The following is a 27,802-nucleotide window of genomic DNA, read 5'->3' as shown; positions in this document are numbered from 1 at the left end:
ATATTTGAGAATGAGGCCTTTTTTGATCAGAATTGTGACAGTAACTGAATGATTAAGGATTCATGATGTTTCATATCAACAGTTTCTCCTCTTAGGTACCAGGGGACTTTGCCCCTAGTCCCTTGACCTTTCACTATTTCCTAAACTCCTCTGAGCTTTGACAACTTAAGGAACCATACTTTCTATCTTTCCTCCAACACAATACACAGAAGCCTGATGAATCCACATTCTAGCTAATTAACTTATCAACATGGACAGGTCATTTATCCTCTCTGTGCCTCAGTTTCCTCATCTGTAAAATGAGGCAATTGGACTGGATAACCCCTTGGGTGCTTTTCAGCTCAAAACCTATAACCCAAGGTTCCTAAACTCCCACACTCCCTTAGTAACTTGATGCTTGCTTCCAATACTGATTTCCCTCCCTCTTTTCTCTCCCCTGTTTCCATGCATTATAGACCGCAAGAATTCTGTTTATTTACTAGGAAAATAGAACATCCATATTCAAAATAATAAACTAGGGTAATTTGAAGTGCACATAACAAAAATCTACGTGGTCCAGTATGATTGGCACTAAAACTGTAAATAATGTTTTATTGATAAGAATTTTTATATCACATTCGCTTTCTAATAACACTTCCTCTCTTCCCCCATTCCAAATAACAGTCAAAAAACTAAATCAAACCACTTGATATGGGAAGTATACCTGGCAAAGTATGTAACATTCCTTACCCCTAGGATACCACCTCCTTTCAGAGAAAGAGGTAATTATGTTCCAGCATCAGTCATCTGGAGCCAGTATTGACCAGCTCATAAGTCTTAACTCAATTTTCCAAGTCCTAGCATGGCCTATTGTATATGCCAAGAGCACAGTGCCACAGAACTCAGTGTTCTTCGGCTTTACATGTTACTGAATGCTTCCTCCATGCCAGAATTCCTTCCACCTTTCTGTAACCTCTCCCTTCCTCCACCCAATTTTGGGCCTCTGTAGAGCTCGTTATACTCTTCTAATCCCACGCTTTAGGTCCACATTCAGCCCTCTGAATGATGCTTTTGTTGGTGTTCCAACCATTTTATTACATGGTCACTTTTCTTTCTCCCCTTCCTCCCCACCAATAATCAAACAAAGAAATGCAAAAGGGCAAATGGAGAAATTTTCCCAACATCCCAAAGCACAGATGTGAATAGAGTTTTGGCCAGATACACACTCAGTCCACATTTTATGCACACTATTTTTAAAAATTCAATGATAAGAATTCCAGTAGGGCTCTCTTCAGGGATTTCAAAAAAGGAAAACTATTTTTAATGAAAACATCCAAACAGGAGCTAGCCGAGATTCTAGGGGATGTCCGGATGATTCATCATTTCTTCTCCCTGAAGAACGTGGGACAAGCCAGGACACTGGGGTCACTTAGAATTTAGGACTCACTGATATATGCATTTGTTCTTCCCCTCTGCAGTGGCCTGCGGTGGCTTCATGACCAAGCTTAATGGCACCATTACCAGTCCTGGATGGCCTAAGGAATACCCCACTAACAAAAACTGTGTGTGGCAAGTGGTAGCCCCAACCCAGTACAGGATCTCCCTCCAGTTTGAAGTCTTTGAGCTGGAAGGCAACGATGTAAGTTCCTTCCCTTTGACTTGTTGGTGAGTGATATGGAGAAGACCCAGAGCCACGGAATTCCCTGAGATAGCTATAGACAGGGAGTGATTCTTCCCTGGGATCTAGCAGGAAAATTCTATTGAGTTTGGTTTTTTGACATTGGGATTGGGATTTCAGAGAATTCTCTCCATTTGCCTCTTGTCACCTGCATCCCCTTCCCCACCATGAATTCTCCTGACCTGTTTCTAGTAACCCATTCACCTCTAGTGCAGGAAAACTGGTAGAGAATCGGCTGAAGAATAGAGGAGACATTGCTCAAAGGGAAGAACAAGGACCCTGGACCCCATGTTGGATGGGGAGTGTCCTGTGAAAGAAGGAGGAATCTATCTCCAGCATGGACTCTGGCATTCAAATGCGAGAAGGAATGGGGAGAATGAGGTTGATCTTAGCTGGAATAATGTAGTAGCCTATAATATATATAATAACTTAGTAGCCTCTTATGGTTGTAGAGTATGTATCAGAAGGGACCCCAGGGACTATGTAATCCTACCCAGAGACGTTAAATGATTTTTCCCACAGAAGCAAAGAGTTACAGATCTGAGATTCAAACTCAAGTCTTCTTGACTTGAGTCAAAGTCTCCTCCTTTGGGACTCCAAATCCAACTCTCTTTTGCTTTTTTCTTAATAGCTGAATTATTATCAAGTAAGAAAACTCCCCATAGGGATCAGCCTCTTAAAAGCAGGGCTAGATCCCTGTCCTGTAGCCAGAGGGCTAAGCATAATAAGTAGGCACTGACCAGAATTGCATTGCCAAGATGACCATGGGACTCCCTGCTGACTGATTAGGAAGTCGGCATTGTGTTCAAATTTCTGCTCTGCCTCTGAGAAGATCAGAGACTCGTCCACTCTATGCTCGCCTTCTTAACTTACAGATGAAAAAACGTGGACCCAAGAAGTTCAAGCTTGCGCCAAGTCAAACAGATGGCCAATGGCAGAACTGGGATTGGAACCCAGGGCTCTTTGACTGTATTCTAAGGTTTCTTCTGCCTCTAAATCTTAGGTCCTGTCCCTGCCCATATCCGTGGGTCAGATGAAAGGGCTGTGCTAACTGATCATTAACGTCTCTTCCAGCTCTGAATCCTCTGGTCCCTTGACAGTGAGGAATCATCCAACAGAGAGCGATGCACTAACTACCACGGCACGCCCCTGATCAGACGCGTGACCCCTTCACAGTACCTTGCACATAGATGTGTGATAGGACAATTTCTGGCTTAAATTTCTTCCCACCATTTACTTAAGTTTGTCATGCAGTTAGCTAGAGTCTGCAAAATCAAGCTTGAGATGTTAACTCCAGGTCCACTGTTAACTGTAGTTTCCTGTTTTACCGGAAAAAATCTTCCCCTTCTGCCATCTGTTCTTTAGGTTGCAAGCCATTATGGTTCTTATTTGTTCTTTGAAATTCCATGTATCCACCCTGCCTATGTAACCAAAAGCTATGTAACTGAGCTCTGAACTCACTGGTTTTTGTTTAGTGATCCTCCATTCTGGGTGTAATGCACTGCAGCCTTTCCAGAGCTCTGTGTCATTGATTTTATGATTGGCAACAGTATTGATCAACAGATCCTTGGACAATTTTTGCCAAATTTTTAGTCCTTAATATCTATTGAATTGGATTCCCTAAAGAAATATATATATATTTTCTCCATAAAATGATGACAAATATGATAACAAATTCTTCTCTCAAATAGATCTTTTACCCAACTTGCATTTTACTTAGTGAGAGAATTCTTGTCAGAATACACATTATTCCTTATTGTGATGCCTGAGGCTCTTAAAGCATCTAGATTTGGCAGAATATGGATGTAATTTAGCTTTAGGAAACCTTGCCTGAAGATTTCCCTGAGTTTTCATCGTGAGGAGGAGGAATCCTGGGTTCTCAATGTGCAGGTTAAGAATCTGCCTAGCTAATTTCAGAGAGACTCATTTCCAAAAGTTGGGCTGTGGGGACCAATGTGGGGTTTTTTATTTACTTGCTTTTGCCAAGGCAATTCATGATAAAGTGTGGAAGGGCTGCAATCTGGGTTGGTGGAGGTGACAGCATCCTAGGCATTTGCTGTTAGCTTTGAGAAAAGGAATAGCCAGGAGTCTTGCCCTCCTCTCTTGCAGATTTGCAAATATGATTATGTGGAGATCCGAAGTGGGTTGTCCTCTGATTCCAAGCTTCATGGAAAGTTTTGTGGCTCCGAGAAACCAGAGGTGATTACCTCCCAAAGCAACAACATGAGAGTGGAGTTCAAATCAGATAACACTGTTTCTAAACGTGGCTTCAAAGCCCACTTCTTCTCAGGTACGTGGATGTTTCAGAGGTAATCAACTCCTAAGAACGCAGGAAGTTTTAGAAAAGAAGGGCCTGAGAGGGAGGGAATCTCAGGTCTGGAGACTTCATGAGCAAAGACATGGAGGTGAAAATGAGATTGTTATAATGGTAGCGCAGTAAGAGAGCCTTGCTCTTGTGTCGAAATGAAGTGTAGTAGGTGAGCTGAGGCAGAATTTCCAAACTCAAACAACTCATCAATCCAGAAACAATTGTTAAGGTCTTACTATGTGCCTGACACTATGCTAAGAGCTGGAGAACAAGGAAGTGAAAATGGCCTCTATTCTCAAGGAGTTAAACATATTAATAGGGAAAACAACAACTTTTGTAGATTTATAGATTTAGAGGTGGGAGTACAGGAGAATGAATTTATGTAACAGATAATCAGAAGCTATATTAGGTCTTAAATAGAGAAATAGTATGTTGAAAGTAGTGTTTTAGAAAAGCTACTTTGGTGTTTGAGGAGATAGGAGGTGGGGGAATTTGGTGTTGAGAAAACTAATCAGAAGACTGTTACGGGAATGAAGTAATGAGGACCTAGCTAGGGTAGAAGCAGTGGGAAGTGAGAATTTAAAGCAAGGAAATTTGGAGGCACATTTTGGATTAAGATTCTTTTTTTTGTTTAAGATTTTTTTTATTATTATAGCTTTTTATTGACAGAACATATGCATGGGTTTTTCAACACTGACCCTTGCAAACACTTCTGTTCCAACTTTTCCCTTCCTTCCTCTTACCCCAGATGGCAGTCTCATACATTAGTATTAAAGTATATCTTAAATACAATATATGTGTATATATTTATGCACAAGAAACATAGGATTTAGAAGGGTAAAAGTAACCTTGGAAGGAAAACAGAAATGCAAGCAAATAACAACAGAAAGAGTGTAATGCTACACAACAGTGGTCCAAACTCATTTCTCAGTGTTCTTTCCCTGGGTGTAGCTGGTTCTGTTCATCATTGATCAATTGGAATTGAATTGGATTGGATTAAGATTCTGAAGCTATTGGGACTCAGGATGTAATTTAGAGAGTCACAGTTATAAATGTGATAGTTGAAGCCTTAAGGGAAAATAAATTCATGTGTCAAGGGAAGACAGAAGGACGTGAAGATGGCAAAGGCAGCCTGGACACATGGAGTTTTTTCTTTGTTTTTTCTTCTAGGCTATCTTACCTATTTGTTAAGTATTTTCAGTTACATGCATAAAGTAAAACTCTAAAACATAAATATACAATGGTTTAGGATACTGGAAGAGCACAGTTGGATAGTATGGCTCTTGGCTTCTGAAGCAGGGAAGAGATGGATCTGGCAGGCAAATAGCTAATCAGTAAGCAATCCTAGAGATTCTAGAGTAGTAGGAGAATAACACTCCTCCTCCCCCAGCTTTATATTATTATTTATGAGCGTGAGAGAGATGGAGGTCCATGAGAATAGGTGTGGAAACTTTCATACATCTGTCAGGTTTTTCTTAACATATTGATTAGTTTTGATGATTTTTTGTTTCTATTCCTCTTTTTATTCTCTAAGAAAAAAAATTTGGGATGGTATTTTTGGGAAGAGAAAGAGGAGAGAAATTCAGGCTAGGTAAAAAACTAAGAATATCAATAAAAATATATTTTAAAAAGAAATTCTTAAAACTTTACACAAACCAGTGCAAATGAACATGATGTAAATGCCTGTTGAATGGACATTGAGCAAAGGAAGGAACTAAAGTAATGATATGGCCTATTGAGAGTAATTGGGTAAGCTTTCCGCAGGAGATCGATTTTGAATAGAGTTTTTAAAAGTTGAGGATGGTTCTTCAGTGGGCAGATCAGTCTCATTTTCCTTTTAAATGCACACTTTCCTCCCCAGACAAGGATGAATGCTCTAAGGACAATGGTGGGTGTCAACATGAATGCATCAACACATTTGGAAGCTATGTTTGCCAATGTAGAAATGGATTTGTGCTACACGAGAATGGCCATGATTGTAAAGAAGGTGAGTCTTTTTACCAATTCTATTCTTCTTACATTTTAATTGATTTTTTCAAGAATTTGTTTTCTTCCCCTCCTCACTCCCTTTTGTTTTTGAGTCATTTCAGTCATGTTCAACTCTTCATGACCCTATTTGAAGTTTTCTTTGCAAAAATACTGGCGTGGTTTGATATTTCCTTCTCCAGTTCATTTTTATAAATGAGGCAAACAGGGTTAAGTGATTTGCCCAGAATCAGACGGCTAGTTAATGAAGATGTGTTTCTGATTCCAAGCCCATTCCTCTATCTGCTGAACCCTAGTTCCCTACTTTACTAAAAAGAAAAAGAAAAATGAAACCTTTATAACAAATATTCATGGTTAAGCAAAATAAAATTCTCCAATTCACCATATCTGAAAATGTATCTTGTTCTGCATTGTCAATCTGTCATCTCTCTGACAAAGGGTGGGTTAACATCCTTTATCTTTGAACCTTTGAAATCAAGGTTGATAATTTAATGGATCAGAGTTCTTAAGTTTCTGACCATTTTTAAAAAGTTCTTTTATAAGGCAGGAAGTCATGATGTTAGGGCATAACATCTACCTTTAACCTACTCCTAGGACAATCTACACTGAATTTTTGTCTTTAGAAATTTGGTGATTATTAACAATAAAAGTGAAGAGGTTGGGAATAAGAAGTTATTCAATAAATGTTTGTTAATTTAATTTCTAATAGGGTTTAGAATTGAGAGTGAGAGGTCATCTAGTTCAACTTCCTGAACAATACAAGAATCTCTTATTAAGCATACTTGACAAATAAGCATTCTAACATTCACAGTGGAATTGTCTACTTAAAAGAAACCATTTCACTGTTGGACAGAACCATTGATAGAACCTTTTTATACTGAACTTAAATCTGCTTCATTATAATATCCATTCTAAAATGACATAGAAAAAGTTCACTTTTCTCACAAGCCAATGTGGATTGGATTATATAATGTCTATGTTGCATTTGGACCTGGGCCAAAACACCTAGAGTGAAAGGTTGAATACTTTGTGCCATGGACCTTATGATTAAGATCATTAAGATCATTATTAAATGTCATATGGAGATAGGAAACAACATCTAGAATTGTTGTAACTACGATAGATTATGAAGGTTTTCCATGGGACAGATCTAGAAAGGGGAGTAAAAGGAGGAGAAATTAAATCATTACCAAAAAGTCCTCCTCCGTCCAGTAGTAGAGTCAATAGAGGATCCAGAAAGAAGAAAAAGAAAAAGGATCAGAGTTGCTATTCCATCCCTCATTATGACTGCCATTTAAGTTCCCATTAACTGAGACAAATCAGAGGAAGAGGATAGTCAAATGGATATACCCATCACATTTTTTTCCAAATGCAAATCACTATTAAATCTATGAGTAAGGTCTTGGTCACCAAGATTGGAATAACTGCTTTGAGACTTAGAGTCCAATATAGAGAGAGATGAAGTAGTGGATCAAACATACAGATGCTTCATTGATTGTTCGCCATTCATTCTCATATATGAACAGTAAGAACATATTTTGTGCACCATAAAATATACCTAAGTCACACTCTTTGCTCAAACTGAAAGTACTTAGTATATACAAGACATTGTGCCAGAGATGCAAACAAAAAAAGTGATTGTTTTATTTCAGAAAGATTATAGTCTTATTTTCTAAATAGAATTAATAAGGTGAATAAATGTAAAGGCCTTGAATTTACCCATTAAAAGGAAAATAATTGAATTGGATTAACCAAAATCCATCAATATGTTGTTTACAAAAAACACATTTAATGCAAAAAAATAGTTTAAAAATTTTAAAAATTTAACACAATTGATTAATTATCACTGATTTTTTACAAATTGTACAATAGTAATCAATAATAATAATGATAATGATAATATCAGTAACTTATATTTACCTAACACTCTAAGACAGATATTGTCTCTGACAGCTTCACTCCCTTACCCCATTAGGATTAGTCATGAGAATGTAGACAAGATGATCTTTCTGCCAAGATCATCTTCTTCCCATTCTTTTCACATCCCATGTCCCCAATTTTTTAGGCAATCACACAAGAAAGAATATATTGAAGTGTTTTGTTTAAGGACAAACATATAAAAAGATCAGATTAGATGGAACAAGAATTACTAATCCTATAAATTTTAATATTTTATTTGAAGGAAAATATTTAAAGATTAAATATACTTCAAAGAATTAATGTGGGGCAAAAATTTGCAGAAATTGAAGGAAGCTTCATATCATCAAGTCCAGAAGTTATTAAAGATAGAAAGAGAATAATATAAACTTTTGTGAATTATAATGTAACCTTTTGTGAATTAAATGGGAACAAGTAAGAATTTGAAATGAAATGTACAATTAATGAAAAATGAAATTTAAAATATTCTTAAAGTTATAAAGTAGAAGACATTTAAAGTAGAATAAAAATGAAAACAAAAAAGGAAGAAAAGGAGAGGAATATATGATTTCCAGAGGACAATTTCTAATTTTAACTAAAAGTCAGTTATATATCAGGGAATCACACATAGTAATAGCTTATTAATGAAATAATTCAAATGTATTAATTACTTAAAGCATTAATTAATTTAAAAAGTAGAAATAGTTATGGAAAAATGGGATAACTTTGCAATCTTGATAATATTAAGAACAAAGCTGGAAAAAATATCAGAAAATCAATTTAATTTAACCATTATTTCTTAAGTACTTATTATATACAAGACATTGTGCCAGAGATGCAAACAAAAAAAGTTATTGTTTTATTTCAGAAAGATTATAGTCTTATTTTCTAAATAGAATTTAATAGAGTGAATAAATGTAAAGGCCTTGAATTTACCCATTAAAAGGAAAATAATTGAATTGGATTAACCAAAATCCATCAATATGTTGTTTACAAGAAACACATTTAATGCAAAAAAAATAGTTTAAAATTTTAAAAAATTTGTAAGAGACTTCCTGAAAGTCTCTTCAAATTCAAAAAAAGTAGGATGGTAGTATTTATATCTGAAAGAGCTGAATTTAAATCAGAAAGCATCAAGAGAAAAGGTTGGACTTATATGATGATAAGAAAAACTTTAAATAAAGCATATATAATTATATTTTATTTATATATGCCCAAGATTTTGGTAGTGGAATAAAAATTACTAACACCATAAGAGGAAAAAAATAAGAAATAATAGAGGACTACAATGTTAATAAAATATGATAAATCCAGTAAAATAATATAAAATTAGTAATAGATAATAAGTGTTTGATAAACTGGAATTAATTTATATAGAGAGAAATAAATGAATGAAATAGAAAATATGCCTGTTTTTTTTTTCTTCAAGTACACATGGAACTCTCAAAAGCTTATCACATCCTTGAGTATAAAAAAGCTTTGAAAAATTCTTACATATGGGTTAGTCATCTTTCAGAAATTTATTCATCTTTCAGATATCACTTTACAAATAAACACAATATAAAACAAAATATGATAAATATATAGGAAAGGCAAACACAAATTACAATGAGAAATCCCAGAAGGAAGAAAATTTTTTAAAAGATGAATCTTGCAGGAAATCATTTTTTTTGTCAATTGGTACCTTCTTTGAACTGATTATAAATATATTTTTTCTAGCTGGCTGTGAGCACAGGGTCAACAGTGCAGAAGGACTGATGGCAAGTCCAAACTGGCCTGATAAATATCCCAGTCGAAAAGAGTGTACTTGGAATATTTCCTCCACTCCTGGTCATCGGGTAAAAATTGTGAGTTATTTCTGTTGATTGGAAAATACAGCCAAAGAAATCTACTTTTTTGTTTGAAATGAAATGTTTATGTCAAGAACATGATTTAAGTCACATTTAAGTCTCATTTTCTAGGCTACACACTAGGAAAGAAATATGGTGATTGAAAGTATGAAAGCTAGGATTAAAGATAATTTTGGAATCAAATGTTGGCTTTGCCATATATATTATGATTCTTTTCTCATTGGTACATCTATGCATTCTCTTGAATTATGCAAGCAAAATAATAATAATCATGTTGCTAACTCATCTGTTTTGTGCTTCTAAATATATGTAACAAAGAAAGTTCTGGTTCTCAGGATTAGCAGAATGTCAAGGAGTATGAATGTCTCTTAATGTCAAGGAGTATGAATGTCTCTGAGAATTTTATTTTAAGAATAGTGAACATTTATATTGCACTTATGTGCTAGGCACTATGTTAAGCACTTTATAAACAGTATGTCATTTGATTTTCACAACAATTCTGGTAGATGGGTACTGTTATTCCCATTTTACAGTTGAGAAAACTGAGGGATAGAGCAATTAAGTGACTTGCCCAGCATCACACAGTTTGTAAGTGTCTGAGACTAGATTTGAACTCTAACCCTAATGCTCTATCCATTGTACCTCTGAGGACCACTGAGTCACACAATTTATGTAACTCTACACAAGTGACTGAAATTCTCAATGCCCTTCAAGACATTTTATTATAATTTATAGAATAATTATAAATCTGTATTGGTAGAAGGAATTTCCTCATTGGACTTCCAATCCCCTACCTTAATGAAATCACAGGTTCAGAACAAAAATAAAATTTTAATCTCACTAATAGAAATTTAATCATATTTCAGATATCACTTTACAAATAAAATAATATAAAACAAAATATGATAAATATATAGGAGAGGCAAACACAAATTACAATGAGAAATCCCAGAAGGAAGAAAATTTTTTAAAAGATGAATCTTGTAGGAAATCATCTTTTTTTTGTCAATTGGTAAAAAAAATGGGAAAAAAAAGTGTTACAATTATAACACTAATGTGTGGTTTATTATCCCTGTAGGCTAGGTATAGAGAGGGATATAGAAAGAGATATGTAAAACTGAAAATTACCAGAATAGTAATAAAAATGTCCTAAGTCTGTATAGCATTTTGTAGTTTTCAAAACATTTTCATTTGCGTTATTTTATTTGATTCTGACAATAAACAATAAATAACAGAACAAATATCCTTTCCTTTTATGGATAAGGAAACCTAGGATGTCACACTAACATAATATCCCAACTTCTTGGATTTCCTTTCTCCCCAGGGCAGGTTTCCCCAATGTGTGCATTCCAAACAAATTAATCTTTGTCCATATAGAAAATAGGCTCATAGTAGTCACTGAGTATATTTTTAGTCTGAGGAAATAGTGTTTATTTTATTTATTTGTTTGGTTTTTTTGTTTTTGGTTTTTTGGTTTTTTTGTGAGGCAGTTGGGATTAAGGGACTTGCCCAGGGCCCATTCTAACTCAGGTCCTTCTTCCTGCAGGGCCAGTTCCGTGTCCATTTCACCATTTAGCTGCCCCAATAGTGTTGATTCTGATGGCTTGTCTCTGCTATGTATTAGAGCAGTTTTGTTCTGTGTTTAGGAAAACACTTAGTAACTCCTTTGCATATAATTTGCTCTTCCCTTCATTTTCCACTCCATCACAAAGTTTTCTGGCATTCCAAGCCCATTGGGACCTAATCCCTTCTCCCCACCTCTCCAGCCTTCTTTCACTTCATTCCTCACCATGTTTTCTTCCATCTAGTAAAACTGGCCTCCTGCCTGTTCTGTTAACAAGACACTTCATCTTGGCTCTGGACATTTTTTCTGGCGGTCCCCCTGACTGGAAGGCTCTCTCTCTCCCCATCTCTGCCTACTAGCTTCCTCTGAGTCCCAAGTTAAACCCCATGTTTTATCAGTCCCTGGATGAAGGAGAATGACTATTAACCAATCAACATGATCTAGGTGGGGCCATCAGGGACAGTCATGATTTCAATATAATAAAATATGCCACAAAGGAGTGGTGCAGCTGGGGCAGGAAGCATGTCCAAGGTTCAGAACCACAAATTGGCATTTTAGGAGTTCTGAGATCCAAGAACTAGAGGATGGTAAATATAAAATCAGGCAAGAGTCCAGGGAATCAGTTATTTTGTTGATGAAAATGATAGTTGATTTATAATTTTATGGCATCTTTAAAGTTTTCAAAGTACTTAATATACATATATTACCTCCTTTGATCCTTGCAACAATCTGGTAAATTAGGTGCTGTTGTTACTTTATTTTAACAAGAAGAAAAATGAAATTTAAAGAGGCTGTGACTTGCCCATAGTAAGAATCTAAAGTGAAATTCAAGCCCAAGTCTTAGAGTCTTTCCACCGTTCTATTAGAACCCTAGAAGCTGGCATTTCTCAATTTTACTTAATGAGTAAAGTCAATGTGTAACCAGGGATGTTGGGAGGGCTATTGATGGTGCTTAATCTCATCCCACCTTCATCTTCTGTAATGCTCTGCTGTTGATACCAGACAGGGAGAGAGCTTAATTGCTACTCAGAAGTCTCAGTATGTAGTCACTAATTTGCTAAAATCTATAATAATTTGAGTTAAAATGATCTGCAGGAGGATAGAATTTAAGAATTTTTCTTGTGTTTTTTAGCTAGTCTCAGAATGTCACCCTCAGAATATGCTGAAGTTCACAAACACAAGAGGATAAATGGGATCTTTTTTTCAGTTACAGTTGGACTAGTCACTAAAGTCCCTTCCGATGCTGACATATTCTGTAATTTTACAGATATTTTCCCCATTACTGAAATTCATTAATGATATCCCCACCATTTTCTCTCTGTACTAGGTATGTGTGGAAACTCTTCTGCTAACCAAGATCAGAGGACCTGGGTTTTCCTCCCTGCCTCCTGCTCTTCTTCCTGTTTCTTTGTTTGCCCACCTTTACCTGCTTTTTTCTCTGTCCTCTAGCTTTATTGTTTCTCCTAGCCACACTGATCAGTCTCCTCCTGCTATTTAGTCTAGACCCATCCCCTCTTATCCCTCTATTCCTTTGTCACTAGCTACTTCTTTCCTTTCCTTCCCTACTCTGCTGTTTCTACTTCTCAGTTCCCTTTCTCTCCCTCTGGGATCTAATCTACTCCTCCATCTACTCCCATCCTCATCATGTCCATCTCTTGTTATAACAGGACAAGGTACCAATCTATCCCGGAGGACAACCTCTAGCAATTTGCCTGGTATCTGCTGTGCAACTTCTGGGGGAAGTCAGTAGGCAAAGTAGTGACTCATTTATCCTATTAGTCGCCTATAATGGGGGATTTTCTTTTTCTGTTTCTGGGAGATAATCCATCCCTCTGGGATACTGGCTGAGGGACTACCCACTGAAAGAGAACAATAGTGTCATATTGTGATATAATCTCCTTGGAGGCAGGGATTGTCCATTTGTATCTTTATATTCTCAGTGCTTAGCATGGTACTTGACATACTGCAACTGTTTAATAAATGGCCATTGATGTCTGTCTTACTTGTTTCTTTACAATTCTGTCCAAATTGAATGACCTATGGGCAGGAGCTACTTACACAAGATAAATTGGGGTTTTTTCCCAAGAGTCCAGAGCTGGGAAGACATTGCGGCTCCCTCCCCCTCTCCAGACACTACCAAAGGGAAGTAACCGAGTGCTGGTCAGCATGTCGGACCTCTGGGCTCAAGCTTCTGGAGGTGACGTGACCTTTCCCTGGCTTCTTCTTTTCTGTCTCATAGACTTTTAATGAATTTGAAATTGAGCAGCACCAGGAATGTGCTTATGATCACCTGGAGCTGTATGACGGATCCAACAGCAAATCCCCAATGCTCGGCCGTTTCTGTGGCAGCAAGAAGCCGGATCCCGTGGTGGCTTCCACAAACAGGATGTTTCTCAGGTTCTATTCTGATGCTTCAGTGCAGAGGAAAGGTTTCCAAGCAAGACATAGCACAGGTATAGTGAGTGATCCCAAGACACTTAAACTTTAAATGGCCTGATTTTGCCATCATCTCTCAGCTTTCTCCTCCAACTACCTCCTGAGATCAATTCCAGCTTCATAGTCCCACCTTCCCCCAAGTGGCCCATTCATAACTCCAAGAAAGTAATCATTTGAACATTTCTGTTCTTGTCTGGAGGAAGGAAGTCAAATCCAAAGTCAGATTACCCTTCCCAGGTCTCAGTTTCCTCATTTGTAAAATGAAACTTTATAATTTTATGCTTTTATTTATTTTTAAAATCTAATTTAATTTTTTTTCAATGAGCAAAAATCGATTTTCTCTCCCTCTTAACTCTCTTGCCCCATTAAAAAACTTATGTAATAAATATTTATAGCCAAGTGAAACTAATTTCCATAATTGACCGTATCACAAAATGTGTGTTCTAATTCACAACTTGAGTTCAACACCTCTCTATTGAGTGGTAAATAATGTGCTTCCATTCATCAGTCCTCTAGAATCATGGTTGCTCATTGCCTTGTTCAGAGTCCTAAAATATTTTAAGATTATTTATCTTTACAGTGTTGTTGCGATTATATAAATTGTTTTCCTGATTCTGCTCACTTCAATCTGTATCTGTTTCTACAATCTATCCAGGTTTCATATAATTTTCCCCTTCCTCACTTCCTAACAACATGATAATATTTAATTTATTAAATATATTTATATTAAATAATATTATATATAACCTATAATTTGTATATGTAAATGGATTTATTAAATACAGCATTTAATTTATATTCCATAATTTATTTAGTTATTCCCCAATTAGTGAGTATCCTTTTAGGTTCTATGTCTTTTATCTCACAAATAGAACTGCTGGGAATTTTTTTGTGGGTCCTTCTTTTTTTGATCTCTTTAAGAGATGCCTTCACTGATTAGGCTGGAGAGGGATAAGAGTAAGATGTGGCCCCTTTGCAACTGAACTGAGTGACTTGTATCTTTACTCCAGAGTGTGGTGGGCGGCTGAAGGCAGAAGTCCACACCAAAGATCTCTATTCCCACGCCCAGTTTGGGGACAACAACTATTCTGGTCAGTCTCATTGTGACTGGGTGATTGCGGCGGAGGATGGCTACGGGGTGGAACTGATATTCCAGACGTTTGAAGTTGAAGAGGAGGCAGATTGTGGCTACGACTACATGGAGGCCTTTGATGGGTACGACAGCACGGCTCCACGGCTGGGCAGATTCTGCGGCTCTGGGGTAAGTCCTAGAAGTTCAAGTTCAGAGCCAGAGCTCCCCTGACCCATGGCAGGGGAACAACAATGGAGAGAGATTTGAACTGGCATGAAGGAGATGAATTTGGTGGAGACTGATGGCAATGAATTTCATTGAAATTAGAACCCTAAAAAAAAAACTAATACTACAAGAAGTTGTTCGGTTTTGAGTATCAAGAGTAGATATTGATTATATGCATTGATTTCAGTAAATATTCTTTCATTTGTTCTTCTATGCTACATGAAGAATAGAATAGTACTACTACTTGTATTATTATTTGTGTGAGCTCTAAATTTTAAGGAGGAAATTAAAATTATCCAAAAGTGGAAGGGACTACTTCCATTAAAAGTCTTTCAGCACAGGCTGGACAATTACTTGTAGGGATTCTTTTGGGGGCATAAGATAAGATAAGTAAGTAGAGGACCACTGAAGTTCCTTCTAACTCTGATATTCTGTTTTTGTGTGTTTGGGGCTGAGTCTTTTTATCAAGGCAAGAGGCTATTTAAGAGAGCAGAGTTTGAGCCCTTGGTCCCACGGAAAGGAAAATGATGTCTTGGGGCTGGGTTAATTGCTTATATAATAGAAACTCAGTCAGAGCCTCTTTTAGAAGCTCTGCTATTTATGTCATAATGAGTTATAAAATAGAGAGTTTTAGCACAATGGAAATAATTTAGTCTCAGAAGACCTGAGAAAATCTCAGCTTTCCAACTAATTTTTGAATGACTGGACAGATAACTCATCAATCTTGGCTTCTATTTCTTTATTTGTAAAACGAAAGGGTCATGTGAAGAATTATGGACCTATATGCCTATGGAACTCAAAATTCTAGGGACTGGGTCTTTGCAATTTATACCAGTTGCCACTAGGTGGAAGTCTTGCTTCTAGCCTTAGCTACAGGACCAAATCTGGTGAATTCAGACCCAAGACATTCTTGAACAAACTGATACTTTCTTGGCAAAATACTATTTACCTCTATAACTATTGGGGCTATATGTGGAAGGAGAGCTATATAGAGTCATGGCTAGTAATGCTGATGTCAAGATCAAGGAGCTTAGAGCAAACATAAAAATTAAACAAATCAACTTTTTAAGGAAAAAGTCATGGTATGGATGAGAGAAAAGAACAGAGTCTCTCTTTTTTAATAGTATTTTATTTTTCTGAATACATATATAGTTTTCATTTTTATAAGACTTTGTGTTCCACTTTTTCTCTCTCCTTCCCTTTCCCTTCCAAGAGAACAATCTGATATAGGCTAAGCTTTTAAATATATCTCCATATTTGTCATGTTGTGCAAAAAAAAATGGACCAAAATGAAAAAAAAAAAAAAACATGACAAAGAAAACAAACAAACAAACAGTAGAGTATGCTTCTATGGACATTCGGTTTCCATGGTTCTCTCTCTGGATGTGGATGGCACTTTCCTTCCCATGTCTATTGGGACCTTGAGTCACTGCGTTATTGAGAAGAGCTCCCTCACAACTGATCATCACATAATCTTGCTATTACTGTATATAATGTTCTCGTGGTTCTGTTCCCTTCACTCAACAAAGATTCATGGAAGTCTTTCCAGGCTTTTCTGAAATCAGAAATAGAACAATAATATTCCGTTCCGTTCATGCACCATAACTTATTCAGCCATTCTTCAAATAACTGGCATCTATTCAGTTTCCATCGAGATACAAAACCTCAAAGAGAGACCTTGAATAGTCTGACTAAGGCCCAAGTGTGTGTAGTGGGGCCTTGGAAGAAAATTGCTTTATAGGGTGGTCTCTGAAAGATAGTTACCAGGGAGGGATCAGGCCAGGGCAGTTTAGAAAGGGCTTGTCTGAAGTACAGTCACCATGGGGGAGAGGGGTATAGTGAAGAAGTTGCCATCCGGTCGTTATTTTCAACTATTTTACAATTCAGCTAATTATTCTTACTAACTAGTTGATTGCTACCTGAGAGTCAGTGGGTAGAGAGCCCCACAGTCAATTCTCTAGGATAAGAGTTAGTTGTTCTTTTTCTGTCATAGACCTCTTTGACAATCTGATGAAGCTTCTGGAAGTCTTTTCTTAGAACTTTTTTTAAAAAATTTATTAAATATATAAATATGTAAATATAAAGGAAACCAATTGTATTGAAATGTTTTTCAAACCATTAAAAAGCAGAAGTTCAGAAAGTCCAGAATAATGGAATAGTTGCAGATCTGAATGGGGGAGAAAATTTCTTCAGTGAGAGTTCCCTATATGAGTGGAATCACAGGTCTGTCGAAAGAAAGAAAGAAAGAAAGAAAGAAAGAAAGAAAGAAAGAAAGAAAAGAAAGAAAGAAAGAAAGAAAGAAAAGAAAGAAAGAAAGAAAGAAAGAAAGAAAGAAAGAAAGAAAGAAAGAAAGAAAGAAAGAAAGAAAGAAAGAAAGAAAGAAAGAAAGAAAGAAAGAAAGAAAGAAAAGAGCAAAGCAGGTATTAAACTCAGCCATTTCTATTCATGTTCTGTCAGTCTCCTTGTCACCTCTCCCTAGTCAGACAAGAAGGCAGCAGACTGACTTTATATTTTTTTAGCTTTTTAAGATAGATTTTTATCAACATTTTTGTTTTTAGATCACCTCGTTTCCTCTTGTATCTCTACTTTCCTCCTCCCAGAGAGCCCTACATTATAACAAAAAATTTTAAAAAATAAAGCAATAAAAAGGAGAATTTTTTTTAAAATTTGATCAATATGTTGGAAAAAATTGCCCATTATATGCAATTTTTCATCCCCTCTGCCTTAATGACCCTCTTTCCTTAGAGAAGGGAAGTGTTTTCTCACAACTCTCAATTTTTGTTTTTGCTAAGCTTTTAGATATGTTCACAATTAAAACTTTACTTTGTTCTTCCAAGGTTTTGCTCCATGTTTCATTGAAACATTCTGATGAACATAAGTAGCTTTTGCAATGCTCTTCTATGTACACACACACACACACACACACACACACACGTATATATTTTTTTACTTGCCTGACTAAACCACTGCAGGGATACCTCTGCTTCTGATTTTCCCACTAAGCAGCCTGTCTTTAATGAAGTTCTTACAAAAAAGGATGGCCAATGTTATTGAAAGGACTGTGATAATTCTGGCAATACACAGGGAAAAGTGGGTTATCTGCCTCATTCTTCCCTCAGCCACAGGAGCAGAGATTTTGAAGTAGAAGGGACCGTTGAGACGGTCTAGTCCAATCTTTCTCTTTTAAACACAGAAAACTGAGATTTAGATAGCTTAAGTACCATAATGTCAGAGACAAGATTTGAACTCAGATCCTTCTGATTCCTGACTTAACACTTTGTGTTTAAAAACTACAGGAGCCTCAGTTCTTTGGATTTTCTTTCTGTGGAATCTCACCTGGACCAGGGTAACAACTTCCTAGCAGGAGTCTTACCTGATCTCTTCTCCATCTGCTCCATTCCCTGAGACTTTGACAAATTGTCTTAGCAGGTGCACATGCGTGCCTCCATCATTCTACCCCCTCTGCCCTTAAATTCTCTCCTGTTACAAGTCCTCTCTATTCTGCCTCCTTCACATCTCTCTCCCTCCTTACTTTCCCCATTGCCTCAATTCTGGTTTTTGCAAGCCTAAAAGTATCAGATGCTGAAGAGATATCAAGAGAAATAAAGATTACATAAAAAGTCATTGGATTTGGTGATAAACAACCACTGAGAAAGAAGTTTTACTAGAATGGGAGGAATAGAAGCCTTGTGGGAAGCTCTGTAACCTCCACTTTCTCCCCACCTGGACTCTTCCCCTTAATCTCTGACCTGGAATCTCCAAATCATTTTCCAATTTCCTCCTCTCGCCTTTTACATGCTGTCTTATCTCCAACAGAATGTAAGCTCCTTGTGGTAAGAACTGTGGAGCTGGATTGTATTTATATTCTATGCACTTAACACAGTACCTGAGACATAATAAGCTCTAATTAATGTTCAATTATTTATATGTATCTATTTATGATATGTTTATTTCTTTATCTATATATGTATCTATCTATCCATTTATACATGTATCTATATATCTATATATTCCTCCATCCATTTATCCATTAATCTATTTATCTTACCATATATATATGTATGTATGTATCTGTCTGCCCTTCTGTCTGTCTGCCTATTTATCTATCATGGTGGACTACAGTAGATCCCTAGACTTAGAATTATAATAAAAACTGGATTCAGATCCTGTCTCTGACACTTATTAGCTATTTGACAAAAATGGTCAAATCACTTCATCTCTCTTCTCAGCTTCTTTATCTGTAAAAATGGAGCTAATAATGGAGGCAGTCTCCTAATCCAAAAGTCCAGGGTAGGTAGATTCTTATATATAGGGTACTACAAAAGTGTTCATGCAGTTTTAATCTATTAAGAGTTTACTTCATAAAGATTTTGGGGAAGTTTTCTATATTATGATGTAATTAGTCATAGATTGTTGTGATCATATGCAATGATGTACTTGAAGGACTTTATAAATGCCTGATGTTATTCTCCAAATTATTTAAATGCTTGTTGTTATAATTTCTTCTTTTCTCAGCCTTTAGAAGAAATCTACTCTGCAGGGGACTCACTGATGATACGCTTTCACACCGATGACACCATCAACAAGAAAGGCTTCCATGCTCGGTATACCAGCACCAAATTTCAAGATGCTCTCCACATGAGGAAGTAGTGCCAGTGCTTCTTAAATACCAGTTGCCATCCTCGATCCCAACACCCAGTGGGGTTTTATTTTCTCCAACAGCAGCACTCTGTTAATCTGACTCAAAACAGTGCACAGTATTTTCCTCCAACCCAGACTCAAAATCCAGCCTTTTTTTTTTTTTTTTTAAAGAGAATGAACACGACAGTCTATTTTTCAATGGTCAAGTAGTTCCTTTACTTGTTGCATTGGCCCTCGAAAAATCAAATGGCCCAAATGATTGGTCCCAAAGTGTGGTTTGATTATTTATCAGTAATATCAAGATTTCAGTTGAAAGGAATAATGGGACATCCAAGTGATACCAGAGGATCCACTGCCTTTCTCCCTGGATGGAATGATGATGGATGAATAGATGGGTGGGGAGATGGGGGGATGTCCTTCCCTTTCAGAAAGAGTTGGCTCATATAGAAGGGGATGTGATCATGTTGGGCCTTTTCCCCTAGTCATGCATTAAGTGACAAGCTTGATAGTTGTTGACTTAGATCCACTGTGCATTAATTTAATTCCCCACAGCACATCACTATTCTGCTTGTAGGGAGTCACAAAGAGCTGCCTTTTTGCTCGTTTCCAGGGCATATTGGACCATAAGAATACAGGATCTTAGAACTGGAAGGGACTCTAGTCCTAAACCTTCACTTTACAGATGAGGATTCTGAGAGATAAAGTGACTCGATGAAGGTCACATTTCTCTTTAGGGGCAAACCTGGTCTCCAAACTCGGGTTTCCTAACTCCCAGTCTTTCCACTGTACCACACTGCCTCCCAGAAACCTGTGGCGTGCCATAGGAGACCAAACCCAGGAAATCCTTCGCATTTCTGAGTGCAAGCAGAGAGATGGTGGATCCAAGGGGGCTGGATTGGAGCCGTAATAAATGGTTAATGAGAGTGGGCGGGAGGGAATCACCCATCTCTCTTTGCTTCTTCTTGATCACCATTCTTTGTATGAACAGATCATGGAGCCTAGCAGTCAGCACGGTGCCCACTTTGTAGCACAAAGGAGCCAATGGACCGCCATAGGGAGAGCGTCAGTTATGCTAAAAGAAATTATTTTCCAGCCTCAGAGGGGCTAACTTGTCTCCAAAGTAGCCAGTGCCCATCTCACTGGCAAAAGGCAGAAGGGCAAATGCTCTTCCAGAGCCCAGTTCTTTTCACCTATATAGCCTAGAGCTCGGAAAAATTGTTAGCTAAGTGAGAGTGATCACACGGTGGTCCGGATTAATTGTCTGCAAGATCCGCTGGCAGATTTAATTAAGAGAAATGGTCTCAAGCAAGTTCCTTCAGATCAGTGTACCAACTGGTGATCGGAATAAACAAAACTTGGCATTTCTGTGGGAAAAATGCAAAAGCTGAATCTTGAACAATTGTACAGCGTCATGATTTAGTTTTAGGGGGAGGATAGTTCTGAGTGGCATTTTGTTAAGGCAAATGTGGGCATTATGAGCTAAAAACTGTGGTGTGTTAGCTTTAAGGAAGTATTTATGATTAAATAATTTATAATGATGTTTACATAACCTTAAGTACCACTAGGTAAGAAGTTGGCCGTGGCACATATGTTTCAGATATACATTGTTCTCAGTAATGTTAAAGACAACTCCCATAGCTTTGGGGACTAAATGAAAGTCATTTAAACTATAGTATGTGAAGAAAGTTAAAGTAATATTTTAAAAATTGGAAAATCCTACAGTAAAAAAATTATCCAAACAAAATGATGGTTGGGAATTAAAAATAAAAGTTATACAAAGGTAATGGGAAATGCATGAAAATATTTTCTTGCTTTAAACAGGAAAAGCTAAGTAATAATAATATATATGTATGTATGTATGTATGTATGTAAAGGATCAGTAGTCAAAGCCTTAATAAATGTAATTTGAAAATGTTATACTTGTTGACCATAGTTTTATAACAGGCCATGTAAAATGCTCTAATAGAATACGTGGTTGATGGTGCCTTGTGTTTGCTTTAAATAAGTTCTATTTGAGTTGTACATCAAGGAATTTTATGTAGTATTACATAATAATATGTAATAATTTTTTTTAAAGAGAATGAACACAACAGTCTATTTTTCAATGGTCAAGTAGTTCCTTTACTTGTTGCATTGGCCCTCGAAAAATCAAATGGCCCAAATGATTGGTCCCAAAGTGTGGTTTGATTATTTATCAGTAATATCAAGATTTCAGTTGAAAGGAATAATGGGACATCCAAGTGATACCAGAGGATCCACTGCCTTTCTCCCTGGATGGAATGATGATGGATGAATAGATGGGTGGGGAGATGGGGGGATGGGTTGGCCCCTGACATTGTCCTTACCTTTCAGAAAGAGTTGGCTCATATAGAAGGGGATGTGATCATGTTGGGCCTTTTCCCCTAGTCATGCATTAAGCGACAAGCTTGATAGTTGTTGACTTAGATCCACTGTGCATTAATTTAATTCCCCACAGCACATCACTATTCTGCTTGTAGGGAGTCACAAAGAGCTGCCTTTTTGCTCGTTTCCAGGGCATATTGGACCATAAGTCTTTAAGAAGTAAACTCTTAATAGATTAAAACTACATGAACACTTTTGTGGTATCCCATATATAAGAATCTACCTACCTGGACTTTTGGATTAGGACACTAAGACAACACAGCCAAATTCAATTTTCACCATACATTGTAGTGATTTCCATCCCAGTGTTTTGCTTCCAAGAGAGTTCCCTCAGGTCAGCCTCCAATCATGTTGGAAAGACAAACCAAAAGCAGGATAAAGAGAAATAATTCAGTTATATTTCTGCCTAGGAGCTTGAGGCCCTTCAGTTTCCAGGTAATAAGAGGTAGAGTCAGAATTCAATCCCAGGTCTTCTAATTTCAAAACCATCCTTCTTTTCACAATAATACAATAACCTGTTACAAAACTGCTCATGTTGTACTTGAAACTCAGCGTCTTTCACATAAAGGTCTTATTTTGAAAAGAACAGTCAGCACATTTATAGTCAGAATTTCAGTCTACAGATAGATCAGGCTACCGTCCTTCACTGAAACAAGGAGACTCCAGAGAAGACAGAACAGAGGATTTGGATCTCATGTTTTTGTTCTTAAGACAGTCTTTGTTCAATGCAGTTTATATTTGGATCTCTTTGATTACCCTTAAGTAGAACCTTTCTTCCATCCATGACTCTTCCTTGCCATTTGGACATGAATTGGAAATTCTCATGTAGACTCACGGAATCACAAATTTTTATTAAGAATTGGAGGGGCTTTATGGACCATTTGTTCCAACCCACACTCAGAAGGAGTCCCCACATATCTGAGTGTTTATTCAGCCCTTGCTGGAAGATCTTCAATGAGGAGGAACCTATCCCATCCCACTTTGGCCACTTCGAATTCTTAGAGCTCATCCCCTTCTAGCTTCTTAACAAGGGTATTGACTTCCCTCTGAACCAGACAGAGACTGTCCCAAGACTGGCCCAGATTAATCTTCCCGGTAGGGTTTTCATAACATCAAATCTCTGAATCAGCCAAAAAGTAGACCTGGATATGTGGTCCTGACATTGCCTTGGCTCCCCTGATATCCTGCTGGCTCTTCATCAACTGGCCTTCCTGTTGTGTCAGTGTCCCTCATCTGTTTTCTTTTTTGTTGTTGTTGTTAATACCAGGCCAGTTCCTAAGACCTGGAGTGCCTCTTGAAAACACAAAATAAGAAGTGCAAAGGGAATTAAAAATATGTGTCTAGAAGAATGAATTCACTGTGTGCCAGGGATTCAAAGAGGAATTTAAAAAATTTTTATTTCATTTTTATTAAATTAAATTAAATTTATATTTATTAAGTGCAAGACATTCTGCTAGACTCCAGGGAAACATGGACAAAAAGCTTCTTGAAGAACTTCCATTGTTCTAGAGAATAGAATACTCAGCTCCAAAAAACACAAAGCAATTTTTTGATGGAGAAAGTACAACTTAGAGAAGATTGCACGGTCAGAAACCTTGAATAGGAGATGTAATCTAAGATGAAATCTGAAGGCATCTAGAGATTAATTACATGGTGTTGAAGTGAACATTTCATTTTGAATGGGAAGAAAAGAAAGTAAATAATAAGGATGACGCATGAGTTACCTTGAAGTTGCCATCTCTTTGATCATGGTTCACTCCAAAACCTATAAAAACTTGGGGTGGGAAAGACTATTAGGGACTCACGTCTTCTTGATCCACACCTGGTACCCTATCCTTAACTGGTTTTATGTTGGCTCCGATATTTGCTATTAAAAGTTATATGATGGTATAACATTATGTTCACCCCACATCGGAAAGTGTGGAACTTCACACAGTAAGGATTGAGTGGCTTTAGTATAGAACTGGCCAAGATGGGTGAAGGTCGACTAATTGGTCAGTTGGTCAACAAGCATTTATTGAACACTTTTGGTCCAGGCTCTGTACTAATTCTGGGGATGTAAAGAAAGGCAAAAACTAGGTCCTTACACTCAGGGAGCTCACATCCAAATAGAGGAGACCTCAGATAAGTAAGTCTCTTAAGCCAAGTTGACAAACACTTTTTGAGGACCTACTATGTTCCAAGCACTGTGCTAAGATGAAATAATTATGTATATCTAAATGTAGATGGAATTCAATCTCAGAAAATGCCAGGGACGTGGGGGAGGAAATGGGGGGGTGGGGAAGAGAAGAAAATTCCTCTTGCAAAAGGGAGAACTTGAAGGAAGTCAGGAGACCAGAGTTGAAGATAAAGAGCATTTTAGGCACAATGGGGAGGCTACAGCAGTGGAGTTAGAGAGAAACTTGCCAGGTAAATTTTTGCAGATGCTTTTCAAGCATTTTTGGGGTTCTCCCATCATCTTCACAGGAATGAGTGGGAAAGCGGATGGTCATAACTATTAAAAAGTCAGATCACATTGTCATTACACTACGCCTTTGGCTGCTGCCCAGTCCAGTCAGAGAGAACACAGAGAGTTCTTTTCAGGCTAGTTGCAAATTATGTACCCCATTTTCTTAATTCCATGCCAAGGTTGCCAGCTACTTAAGGTGCCTTGTATATGATAATCCATCTCCTACTTCTTGTGCCTTTAAACTATTAATAATATTATTAAATTATAAGTTATAAAAATAAATAGATAAGTAATAATAAATAATAAAGAGAAGTTTCCATTATGCTTTGGATATGCTTTTTCTTCTTCAATTCTACTTCTTGGCATCCCTAGCTCCCTTTAAGGCTCAACTTAAATGCCATCTCCTATAAAAGGCTTTTTCCAAGTTCCCCCAATTATCATTTATTTTTTCAATTGCTTTCTTTTTATTTTCTATATACCTTATCCAGTGGTCCTCAAACTTTTTAAATAGGGGCCAGTTCACTGTCCCTCAGACTGTGGGAGGGCCGGACTATAGTAAAAACAAAAGCTCACCCTCTGTCTCCGCCCCTCAGCCCATTTGTCATAACCAGCGGGCCCCATAACCATCCTCAGTGGCCGCATGTCCAGCGGGCTGTAGTTTGAGAACCCCTGTCTTATACTTATCATATGTATAGTAGAACATAAGCTCCTTGAGGGCAAGTCATTTTTGTCTTTGGTCTTCCTGTGCTTTGCCTGATAAGTGGCTTAAAATGAAGAGCTTAATAAATGTTTATTGAATTGAACTCTCTCCCGTATTCATTGATCCTACTAAGAATGTCCCAAGAACCTTCTTAATATCATATGTGATCAAAAAAAAAGTAAAATCCATTAGCAAAGCTTCCATCAACCAAGGAATGAAGTAAATCTTCATAACAACTAACATTTGAAAACAGAAGAAACTTGGACACTGATATTTGATCATGTTTCCTGTTCCCTGATCAACTCTTCCACATTAGTGGGCTGCTAATGTCAATAAGCATTCTGGAGGTTGTCTTGTGTTAATATATTTGTCTTTAGACCTAATCATATGTCTGCACATGATAACCAAATGATGAAATGAAATTATCCTTGCCCTCAAGAAGCTTACATTCTACTGGGGAGACATACCATACGTGCTAAGTAAAAAATACTGTAGAGTGATGGATAGAAAGCAAACCTCAGAATCAGGCTACCCTTAATTGTAATCTTTGATCATACTGAGTCTGTGACTTTACGCAAGTCAATTAAATCCTACTGCCCCAAACAGCTCTCTCTAGGACTATAAATCTGTCTTGATATGAAGAGAGCCCTACAATGATGCAATCACAGGTCTGAATTAAAAAGAGAAAAAAATAAGATGAACACAATAGCTATTTGAGAAAGCAGAAAACATTGACCACAGAAGGAAATCAAAAAAGGTTTTAAGGAGAAGGCAATGACTGAAGTAAGTCCTGAAGGATGAGGAAGATGAGTGATGGGAATAAAGAAGTGCATTTCAAGTCCAGGGATAACTTGTGCTATTGTGCCAAGGTAAGAGTTGGAAGTTTTGCTGGGATGTAAAGTGCATGTTGTTGTTCAGTTGTTTCAGTCTCCATGTCCAACTCTCCATGACCCTATTTCAGGTTTTATTGGCAATGATACTGGAATCATTTCCTTCTCCCACATGCTCCCCATTTTACAGATGAGGAAGTGTCATATAAGGTTAAATGACATAACCAGGATCACACAGATAATAATTGTCTGAGGCTTAATTTCAACTCATAAAAATGAGTCTTCCTGATTGCAAGCACAGTGTTCTAATCACTACATCCCCAGCTATCTTGTAGAATACATAAAGAAGCCTAAAGGAAATAAGACTGGAGAGGTAGATTGTCATGATGTTAATTATTAATTAATTAAGTATCATGATAAAGAAATGGAATCTGATCCTAGACATAAGAAGGGGTCATTGAAAGTTTCTGAACCAGGAAACATTAGGGTAAAAACTCTGTTTGGGGAAAATTATTTTGCCAGATTGTGTGAGTTGAGGATCAATAGGGAATCAATAGAAATCAATAGATTGAAAGGAGGGAGACCAAATTGGAGATTATTACAATTATCTTAGCCTGAAATGATGAGGAACCTGAAGTAGTTATTGGCTAGGTAAGTGTACAATATGTACACATATATCCATGTATACATATATTCACATACATATTCATGTGTGTATGTGCTTATAAATGTGTGTGTGTTTAAATATATGTATGTGTGTATATGAAGATATGTATATTTGCATGCATGTATGTGTATATATGTGTTTATGTGTGAATGGATATTGTATATGTGTATAAGTATATGTATGTGTATATATGTCTGTATTTATGTATACTAAGTATACAAATATATGTATATGTGTGTCTATGCATGACCATATATGTGTGTGTGTTATATGTGTATTGCATAGACATATTGAGAGCACTATCAATAGATAGATAGATAGATAGAGCTCTCAATGGAAAATGAAGCATTTGGACTAAGGCAATTAAAGGGAAAAATGATTAATTCAATTTTGAGGATACTAAGTCTTAGCCGGCAGTCAGATATCATGCAGAGATTCTGTCCACCAGCATCTGAGAATGAAGAATTGGAAGTCCAAGAGATGGAGGTGGTTATTTGGATTTGGGAGTCCTATGTTTAGAGAAGATGCTTGAATTCATGGGAACTGATGAACTTACCAAGAGAGAATAGATAGAGAAGAGGGCCCAGGATGGGGCTCTGAGGAATTCCCACAAAAAGGAGCTGGGGAAATGGATTGTGGTTTTAGAATGCAGACTGACAAAGAGGGAAGGAAAGGGAAAGGGAAGGGAGCGAGCATTTACTAAATGCCTGGGGTGTGCTTGTACAGACATTCTCCTGTTTGAGCCTCCTAACAATCCTGGGAGGCAGATGCTGTTATTACCCTCATTTTACAGTAGATAAAACTGAAGCCCAGAGCCACAGAATTAGTTCAGAGTCTGAACTTAGATTTGAATCCAGGAATTCCTCCAAGTTATTTCACTGACTGGCTGTGCTCAGGTAGAGGAGCAATGTCATGGAAACCAAGGGAAGAGAAATTACCCTGGAGCTGAGGCTGATTGACAGTGTCAAAAGCTGGAGAAAGATAAAGGAACATGCCAACAGAGAAAAGGCCCACTGGCTTCAGCAATTAAGAGATCACTCATGATCCCTGAAAGAGCATCTTTATCGGAGTGGTGGGGTTTAAAGTTATTGAAAAGT

General features: G+C 37.2%; 1 protein-coding gene across 1 annotated transcript in view; it reads left to right on the top strand.

Moving 5' to 3' along the window:
* Positions 1 to 21,571, top strand: part of TLL2 (tolloid like 2) — a 152,160-nt gene extending 130,589 nt beyond the window's left edge. Inside the window, exons 15-21 of the mRNA XM_074295953.1 lie at positions 1,458 to 1,618; positions 3,767 to 3,947; positions 5,827 to 5,952; positions 9,588 to 9,715; positions 13,522 to 13,735; positions 14,729 to 14,979; positions 19,531 to 21,571. Of these exons, the coding sequence (XP_074152054.1) occupies positions 1,458 to 1,618; positions 3,767 to 3,947; positions 5,827 to 5,952; positions 9,588 to 9,715; positions 13,522 to 13,735; positions 14,729 to 14,979; positions 19,531 to 19,665 (1,196 nt within the window). The 3' untranslated portion in view covers positions 19,666 to 21,571. The remainder of the gene's footprint in view (positions 1 to 1,457; positions 1,619 to 3,766; positions 3,948 to 5,826; positions 5,953 to 9,587; positions 9,716 to 13,521; positions 13,736 to 14,728; positions 14,980 to 19,530) is intronic.
* Positions 21,572 to 27,802: the final 6,231 nt, after the last annotated feature.

This window comes from Sminthopsis crassicaudata, chromosome 2 (assembly GCF_048593235.1).
Source record: "Sminthopsis crassicaudata isolate SCR6 chromosome 2, ASM4859323v1, whole genome shotgun sequence".
NCBI classification, from domain to species: domain Eukaryota; kingdom Metazoa; phylum Chordata; class Mammalia; order Dasyuromorphia; family Dasyuridae; genus Sminthopsis; species Sminthopsis crassicaudata.
The sequence above is the reverse complement of the archived record's forward strand: the minus strand, read 5'-3'. Positions and strand labels throughout refer to the sequence as shown.